Here is a 9992-nt window from a genome sequence, read left to right on the forward strand (position 1 = left end):
GAACGTAATCCTTACATATCCAAGATGTAGCGTAGGAACGTAATCCTTACATATCCAAGATGTAGCGTAGGAACGTAATCAACAGATCATTAGTTGCCATGCCAGAAACAAAATGCCGATTACACACTATTGTTTTGTCGGAGTGAAGTCGTGACGGCGAGGTGCATTGAGCCACAGCTTTCTTCTTGTAGCACCTTTGCTTGACTTTCCTAGCGGAATTTGGTAAAAGGAGCAAGCTTCTCTTTTATCTTTTACTCGGCCACGTTGCCTCGAACAGTTATACACACTATAAAAGTCACTGAATCATTGGAAAAAAAAAACGTAAACACTTGACTCGCACAGCGAATGATTCCCCTACTTCCAGTGGATGYGCGAAAACCCCGTGTGCATGCGTTATAACCAAAATGTGCAAAAGGTCTATTACGCTAGAACATCAACAGATCCATTCCACCCATGTTCCTCTAACGTTTTCTAATGGGATCCAGTTATCTCTAAGTTAGCAGTCATGTCTAAATGACATCAGTCTCTTTGTTTGTCCTTACTCTCTGAAATCGCTGTGAAAAGTTGAGAAATTTCATAACAAAACTTYCGGGAAGCAAATGAGCAGGTTTCATCCCGTCGGGGTCTCCATTTGGTCGCTGCAGCCACCATTTGTACTTTACAAAGTTGTCACCAAAGAGACAAACTCCCTGTACCTGATAATGTTACTGTTTCTGTCAAAAAGTTTTTTGCCGTTCAACTTTCACGTAAAGTTGGCTATATTTTCTAACAGCCTCGGCCAGCTGCTCAAACTCGTCCAAAGGTCGGCTTTCAGAAGCAAAGTGACTAGGGATGCAAACAATTAATCTACTTACGATTAATTGTCGAATATTGGTTTATTAGATTAAAATTCCTTTCATTTGATTAATTGAAAACATAAGACAATTAAACTTAAGACAATAGAACAGGACGACAGAGAACGGTAAGCTAACTGTAGCTAATGTTGGCTTATTCTTTCCGAGTTTAACTCGTGTGGAAGAACAAACACATAAAAAGTTACAGTCACTACAAATAAGTAACATGAAGTTAATCTGTGTGACAGAACCTGGCCAGTGAACCAATCAAATGAATTTAACTGATGCCAAATCATGGCGAGCTGCCCAGATAGAACCACAGGGAATGTAAACAAACAGTTCCAATACTCAACTGTATGTTCACCCCTCTGAGGGATATTTTATTATGTTTATAGTTTGTTTTTGAGTAAACCTTTAGGTTAATATATTACCCAGTGTTTAAATGATAGTTCTATGTCTCTCTGTTCAGAGTGGATAAAGTGTTTTATATACTGTAGCTAGTTTTTCCTTTTCTTTTTTCCAACTAGCAACATAAGAGATTCCTGTCTTGTGAGAAATCTACAATTTTCTGTTTACTCAGTCAGTTTTTAATACAGCTGGCACAATAAATTTTATAAAGTATAATACTGTAATATTTTTTATTTAGTGCGTAAAAAAAATTAGCCCTTCATGTCATAGAAAGACCTTTGATTCAAGAGAAACGTCAGGTTTTTAAGAAAATGGCCGCTTATCAATTAATCATTAGTCAATCGATAAGATCAATCAACTTTAGATTAATTCATTAATCGATAACTTGCATCCCTAGAAGTGACAGTTTACCTGCTTGTCCTCGAGAACAAATTGATGCGACAGCAAATTTCTTTCCTTCTGTCGCCACATTTTTGATCTTTTGATTGGTTTTATTCGTGCTTACTGATAATTTGTATTTAGGGGGTTGAGTTTTATAATTTGGACCCCTTCATGATACGTTCACAAGCCAGGTGGTTCCTCTTATTGAGAAAGCTACAAAGCTAAAAAAAAAAAAAAAAGTGTGGGGGGGGGGTCTGAGAACCACAATTCCTGCAGCTTGTACACATAAAGAGCTCGGGATTTCCTCCAGTTGTTATAAGAACTTTCAAAAGGTTTCTGTGATCCGAAAGCACCCATTGTGCAAACAAAACTACAAAATCCATTCTTTACACATCACTGCTTCTGATGCAGGATGTTTAGATTTTCCAAGACACCATACTTGTGYGTAAAAAAAGCACATCTTGACTTTCTTTTAGATTTTTATAAAAAAAAAATGGTATCTCAATCTTAACATCTGGGCGAAACATTTGGGTTCATGACTGAGTTTGACTAAAATCAGATAGGAAACCAGCCTCACATGGAAGGAGACACAACAGTGATGAATTATCACCTCAACTCATTGTTTGGGTTAGAAAACATCTCAAACCGTGTCAAGTCTTGAGTGACTCGCTCACACCTTTCCACTTACAGCTCGGGCTCAGCAGCCAGATGAGGGCGCTGTTGGACCCAGCAGCCACCCAAAGGGACCCTTAGGACCAGCAAACCGGGCTACTTGAGTCTGAACAGGAAGCAATCCAAGAGGCTTATCAGACACATCTGATAGGAATTCAGATTTGCAGATACCATGGGCAGAACACACAAACAGAACCAGACACGACCAACAAACTGAGAAATCAAAGTTTTAAAACTTTGAAGATATGAAGAACTGGTATTTTTTAAATAAGATAAACTCTGTTTATTTGTAAAGTAACCWGTTTTTTATGTGCAGGTACAGAGCTGTGGTACAACAGCAGCTCTGTGACGGTGGACTACGACACCCTGGACCCATCGGTCAGAAGAGATTCATATCAYGACTCATCTTTTGACACAAGTAAAAATGAATTTTCATGTTCTTCAAACTCTGTTCAGTTCTTTGAATTTAGACAGCTCCTGTAGTTCATCCTTTGCTCTAACAGCTTGTAGTTAAAGGGAAGTGTGTATTATTTATCCCGTATCCAATCAAATGGTTGGATTTAGGAATCATGTTTAGGGTCAGAATTATCAGGTTAGGTTTAGGATTCAGTTTTTACAAAGATAAATGTATGAATCAATTCAAAATTTAAATTGTTGGGGTTAAGAATCAAAACTACCAGGTTAGGTTTAGTAATCCAAACTACCAGGTTATATTTAGTAATCCAAACTACCAGGTTAAGTTTAAAAGTCCAAACTACCAGGTTATATTTAGTAATCCAAACTACCAGGTTGTTTAAAAGTCCAAACTACCAGGTTAAGTGTAGTAATCCAAACCACCAGGTTATGTTTAGTCATCCAAACTACCAGGTTAAGTTTAGTAATCCAAACCACCAGGTTAAGTTTAGTAATCCAAACCACCAGGTTATGTTTAGTCATCCAAACTACCAGGTTGTTTAAAAGTCCAAACTACCAGGTTAAGTGTAGTAATCCAAACTGCCAGGTTAAGTTTAGTCATCCAAACTACCAGGTTATGTTTAGTCATCCAAACTACTAGGTTAAGTTTAGTAATCCAAACCTCCAGGTTAAGTTTAGTAATCCAAACCACCAGGTTATGTTTAGTCATCCAAACTACCAGGTTATGTTTAGTCATCCAAACTACCAGGTTAAGTACAGTAATCCAAACTACCAGGTTGTGTTTAGTCATTCAAACTACCAGGTTAGGTTTAGTCATCCAAACTACCAGGTTAAGTACAGTAATCCAAACTACCAGGTTGTGTTTAGTCATCCAAACTACCAGGTTAGGTTTACAAAATCAAAACTACCAGGTTAGGTTTAGTAATCCAAACTACCAGGTTAGATTTACAAAATCAAAACCACCAGGTTAAGTTTTGTAATCCAAACTACCAGGTTAGGTTTAAAAGTCCAAAATACCAAGTTAGGTTTATGAAATCATAACCACCAGGTTAAGTTTAGTAATCCAAACTACTAATTTATGTTTAGTAATCCAAACTACCAGGTTAGGTTTAAAAGTCCAAACTACCAGGTTAGGTTTATGAAATCTAAACCACCAGGTTAAATTTAGTAATCCAAACTACCAGATTATATTTAGTAAACCAAACTACCAGGCTAGGTTTAGTAATCCAAACATCCAGGTTAAGTTTAGTAATCCAAACTACCAGGTTAGGTTTAAAAGTCCACACCACCAGGTTAGGTTTATGAAATCTAAACAACCAGGTTGAATTTAGTAATCCAAACTACCCGGTTATGTTTGGTAATACAAACTACCAGGTTAAATTTAGTAATCCAAACTACCTGGTTATGTCTAGTAATACAAACTACCAGGTTATGTTTAGTAATCCACACTAGCAGGTTAGGTTTAGTAATCCAAACTACCAGGTTATGTTTAGTAATCCAAACTACCAGGTTAGGTTCAGTAATAAAACTACAGTGTTAGGTTTAGTATTTGAATCTTGTTGTTTTTATGAATCAGATTTACTGTTTTTTATTTAACATATTTTTCAGTTACAGTGAACCTACCAGGTAAAAAAGAAAACAGTTGTTCAATCGTTTGGTAACAAGCTAAACATTTTTCCAGATRTTGGTAGAATCCAAAGTGGAGCTTAGATTTAGGTGAGTGCTCACATGGCACTAAAAAAAGATCTTTAATGTACTAATTATTTACATGTGTTTTGCTTTTTAGGAAGTATTCATGGTGKCTGCTGTGGTTTGATTCCTGAGCATCAGTTTTTTAAATAAAACCTCCAGTAGCCAGACCTAACATGAGGATTGTTTTTTCCCCCACAAAGTTTCCATTTACTTAAAAAAAAGCACCCAGTAACAACAGAAAAACACACAGGCGACAGCTGAAACAATTGCTTTAACTTACAGCTGAGGTTTCAGTTCCAGCTGTTTCATGAATCTGCCCCTGCCGGCCATATAATTTAGATTTAAAGGCGTGTGGAGGAAAAGTGGCATGTAAACAAAAACAATACACACACATAACCAACACCACGTGAAGGCAATGAAGGTGCCAGACAGTGAGCAACTCCGCTGTTCCAAGAATGTTGTTGTGAAGCCCAGGTGGTTTTACTTTAACCACTCCCAGCCCTCCCCTCTTCCCCTTCTTCTACCACCTCGTCTTTCTTACTCAGAGCGAAGAGGGGATTTGAAAATACTGTCCTTCTGTCCAGTCATCTTCTGTAAATTGACTTTTTTTTTACCGCAATACCTTTTATTTTTTCATTGCAAATAACACAAATATTGTGATGCTTTTTCAGCTGAAAATATAAGAGGTTGCATTATACTCAAATCTCATCAATAAATACAGTATTTGTGAATCAACCATTATTACATATACTGTATTTCTTAAGCACGAGATAAGCGTTATCTGGGGACCCCGTGTAATAAATAAATTACTCCCCGACATCTGTTTTTAAAGTGGCACATTCACACGGGATAACAAAGCCTGAGATTTTGCTRAAATTTGTGGACATCTTCAGGATATGATATTGAATCCTGGTTTGTWGTTGGCACGTTGAACACGGCACCCATAAGGTTTTCAATGCACTCCAATCCAGCCTCCATTCTTCACCAAAAGCAAATAAAAATGCACCCAGGAAACAAAAATAAATAAATAAATAAAAACGCCGAATTACATGTTGGATTCATCCCATTCCTGTCCAAATCACAGCGATGCCTGTTTGCATTGGATTAGTATCATCACAGGACCTCGGAGTTCAGCAAAACATAGCAGGTAATTTGTGGGAAAATCTTTACTTTACAAATAACTGACATGGTCGATTCACATGGGATTAACAACACAGACAATCTCTGCAATTGTTACAAATATCCAACCCATTCTCACTCCCGAGTCGTCACATACTGACGCTGTTCCAAAGTTCCCTCTGTGTCCCATTTTGACGCGTCGGGTACCCCCATTGTGTCATTTTTTGACGAGATGGGTCGGAATCTGTTGTCATAATTTCTGAAAGTGTAGAAAATGCACAAAAACTACCGTCCCAAAGCCTAAAATTACCTTTATTCACTTTAGACTTCCTGTCCCTGACCCTAGTACCTAAAATTAACCATTAACCCTGATAGCTAAAATTAAGCATTTTTAGAAAATGTAGGAAATTCACGTCAAYTACGTGTTCCAAAGCATAAAATTACCCAATTTTCACTGTAGACGTCCAATCCCTGACCCCAGTTCCTAAACTTAACCATTTATCCTGATCCCTCATGTTAACCTCAGACCCCCAACCCAAAGACCTCTGGTGGCGCAACCCGGAAAAGCCGCGGGCGGCAAAGACTGACGCGAGGGGGCCACCCGACGCGTCAAAATAAGACGCAGAGGGAACTTTGGAAAAGCGTCAATATGTTGACGAGTCGGGAGTGAGAATGTGTTAAAACAGCATGGGGTCCCTAGGTAAAACTAATCTCATCAGAATAGGACTTTAAATGTCTCGTTTCCTCAAATGATTGTGGTGGCCTTTGGTGTGGCCGGAGATTAATCCACGGTGGGCACCACTGGCCACCCCCCTAGCTCCCCCACTGCACCCACAGGAATATCTTGCACTTCCTGTTCCATTCCAGGAGGAACACCGATGTCCCGCTCGTCTTCTCTTGTCCCCCCTGCATCAGGTTCAGGTTGCAGTTTGTCCAGTCCTCCCTCCCTGTGCATGGACCGCCTCCATGTTTACATTCTGCTCTCCAAATTTGGGCAGCTCAAGGTCCTTTACTTTTTTTTTTCTTCCTTGAAAGTGCTTCATGTGTGTTTAAAAAGAGAGAGAGAGCGAGAGAGAGAGTTTCGTGAATGATCCACCCCTACAGTTTCCTTCCTCTCCTTCCCAAGTTGAGATGAAAACGTATGAGTGCTCCTCTGTCCACTCAGCTACCTGTGAGCCTGGACAGGATGCAGGGAGGAGGGACCAACATTAAAAAAAAAAATCCAGTCCTGAAGGCGGGGATTTTTTCTGGGACACAAGAGGGCTGTTAGCACCTTAAGAAAAAAAAAAAAGAATGCATTTTTCTCCTCTTCCTGCCTCGGAGACGACAGAGAGGAGAACAAACCAGGAGCGGAGAGGAGCCCAACTCTTTGAATCCAGTTTCATCCTTTTCAATCATCTTTCTGTTTCCTCCTCTGACTCCCCGGGGGGAGGCTTCGGCCAAGCGTTTGCATCCTGTTTCTAGTCTCGGACAGTGAAAGTTTCCTGCTGGTGAGGTTTTTTTTTTTAATTATCTATTAGAACAGAACTGTGTGTTTTGGACTCTGTGTGCGCCTCTGTGGGAAAAGAGCCGTTGAGCAGCTGTGAGGGTTTACCATGCGTGTCTGGTATTTGAGTTTTATTGCCCTCTCTGGACTCCAGAGGCTGCTGTTCCAGCTGTGGTCTGAGCTCCACTGCGCGTGTTGTTGCTGGTACTGTACGGCCTTTTCTTCACCACGGTTTGCAGCCTGGATCCTGGGAAAGTTGGGACAGGTTTTGACTTTTTGCAGCTGAAGACGTAAAGATGGACAGGGGTTCACCAGTCTGAAGTAAAATAGGAGAAACTCCTGTTCAGAACTTTAAGATGAAGACGTTTTGAGTTTTTATTTTCGTTCTCTACTGGCCTGCAGATCCCATGAYCTTTTGTTGTGAAAACTTGTGCGTGCGTCAACACACAATCAGCTGGATCTGACCTCAGGTAGACGTCCTTCCTGAGACTGACTCACAAAGAGGCCCGTTTTATCKGCACAGTGTGTCTGCAAACCCATGCAGGTGTGGAGTTTAGGTGCAAAAATTTAACTAACTGAGGAGAAAAAAAAGGGACCAAAAAGCAGGAAATGAATCAAAAATTCAACTTAAAAAAAGGGACGTTTGACTGAAATTGTAAAAATCCGCTTCGTGTCTCCTTCCAGGTCCTCCTCACCTCCTTGAACCGGCCCCGACCACCAGCAGTCCGAGCTGCAGCGACCGAGCGCCGTCCGCCAGCAGCGACTCGGGCCTGTCCGTGACCTCGCAGGGCCGCACCGACACCAGACAGAAGAGAGGGGCGTCCCAGGACCAGTGGGTCCAGGGAGGGAAGCTGATATTCGGGGCAGACTCGGAGCCTCGTCCGGGGGTCATGACGGAACTTGTTTTGTCTCGTCGCGGGGACAGAGATGAGTCCGGGCTCGGACGCACCGTCAACGGAGAGGCTTCGTCGAGCGAGAGGGAGACGGACATCCTAGACGACGAGGACGAGGCAGGACCGGGTTCTAACCGCTCCCTGTCCTCGGAAAACACGCTCGGGACCCAGAAACCTGCCCAGTGCGCCACTCGCTCCTGGGTGCGGCAGCAGCAGATGGTGGACACCGTCGATGGCGGTCTGCTTCCGCTGGGCGCTCAGGGGAGGTCGAACAGACCGCCGCCCCTGGCCATCCCTGAAACCCCACCTCGAGGACTCAGCAGCCGGGCGGCGGTGAAGAGAGGCCTGACGTTCGAGGAGACCCCCCGGTCTGCCGACACCACCTCGAGCTGTCAGGAAGATGAGCTGGCATCACTGACCACAGACATCGATGAGTCCATCGAGCAGCTGAACCAGCTGATTCTGGACTTGGATCCCACGTTTGTTCCTGTTCCGACACGCTGCTCCCCGCTGTCCCGCTCTGCCTCCCTGAACACCAACGGCCTCAGCCTCAAAGGACGGACCCATCAGTCAGGTAAACTTTCACTCAACTTCAAACAAGTCTCGTTGAAAACATCTTCTCTCAGACCACCTTCAGAGGCAGTCTGGACTAGGGTGGAGCAATGTTACCAAAACAATGAACCCCAATTATTGAGAAGGGGTTATCTGCGGAATCAAAGTGGGCGTGTCACAAGAGTGGGCGTGTCTAAAGCATAAACACTGTGGGCTACGAGGCCTACATGACGGTATCCTTAGACCCTGCTCGATCTCTTTACAGCCTGACCCTGACCCCAACACTAAGGTTAACCAGGAGAAACGTGACCCAAGTAGGGGTCTCCAGAAAAAGTGGTGCCGTACAGTAACRCCCCTTTTGTTCTTGTCCAATCAGGTGGTGCCGTACGGTGACACCCCTTTTTTTGCTTGTCCATTCCGGTGTGTCTCTTTAAAAAAGTCCATCAAATCAGGTGTGTCGCTTTAGAATGGCCTTTCGTTGGGACACGCCCACTCGTCCGCAGAGACCCCTACTTGCAATTATTTGTTATCCGATAACAATTCACATGAGGATTAACAGGTTACATGTTTTTAAATGTAAATCAGTTACCCTGTGTTTTAAATCTATACTTAGCTTCATAGTAGCATTAGCTCCATGTTGGCGTTATCTGTGTAGCTACACATTAGCATTTGCTCCAACTCTGCATTAGCTCCCTCTTAGCTTTAGCATTCGCTCTGTGTTAATGTTAGCTCTGTGTTAGTATTAGCTCTGGCTTAGTGTCATCTCCATGTTGGTATTAGCTCCATGTTAGCATTAGTGTTAGCTCTTGTTAGGGTCACCTCCATGTTGGCGTTAGCTCCACATTAGCCCAAGCTCTGCCTTAGTGTTAACTTCACAATAACTTACAAGTTACTAATCATAATTGGAAAGTACCAAATACTAATCACTGACAGGTTTAGCGTTAGCTCCATATTAGCTCCAGCTCTGCATTAGCGTTAGCTTCACAATGACTTATATAAGTCACTAATCATAATAGTATTAGCATTAGCTTCATAATGACTTATATAAGTCACTAATCATAAGAGTATTAGCGTTAGCTTCATAATGACTTATATAAGTCACTAATCATAATAGCATTAGTGTTAGCTTCATAATGACTTATATAAGTCACTAATCATAATAGTTATTAGCGTTAGCTTCACAATGACTTATATAAGTCACTAATCATAATAGCATTAGTGTTAGCTTCATAATGACTTATATAAGTCACTAATCATAATAGTTGAAAAGTACCAAATATTAATCTATGACAGGTTTAGCGTTAGCTCCACATTAGCTCCAGTTCTGCATTAGCATTAGCTTCACAATGACACATAAGCCACTAATCATAATAATTGGAAAGTACCAAATATTAATCTATGCGAAGGTAAGCATTAGCTCCACATTAGCTCCAGTTCTGCATTAGCATTAGCTTCACAATGACTTATATAAGTCACTAATCATAATAGTTATTAGCGTTAGCTTCACAATGACTTATATAAGTCACTAATCATAATAGTTAT

The 9992-nt window shown here is 41.5% G+C and overlaps 1 protein-coding gene across 5 annotated transcripts in view; it reads left to right on the forward strand.

The window, feature by feature from the left end:
• Nucleotides 1-9992, forward strand: part of tns3.2 (tensin 3, tandem duplicate 2) — a 59314-nt gene that overhangs the window by 14723 nt on the left and 34599 nt on the right. For all 5 annotated transcript variants that reach the window (XM_014020439.1, XM_014020442.1, XM_014020438.1 and 2 more), the window contains 2 exons: nucleotides 2611-2712; nucleotides 7690-8472. In XM_014020439.1, coding sequence (XP_013875893.1) covers nucleotides 2611-2712; nucleotides 7690-8472 — 885 coding nt within the window. The remainder of the gene's footprint in view (nucleotides 1-2610; nucleotides 2713-7689; nucleotides 8473-9992) is intronic.

Source organism: Austrofundulus limnaeus, unplaced genomic scaffold, assembly GCF_001266775.1.
Source record: "Austrofundulus limnaeus strain Quisiro unplaced genomic scaffold, Austrofundulus_limnaeus-1.0 Scaffold252, whole genome shotgun sequence".
NCBI classification, from domain to species: domain Eukaryota; kingdom Metazoa; phylum Chordata; class Actinopteri; order Cyprinodontiformes; family Rivulidae; genus Austrofundulus; species Austrofundulus limnaeus.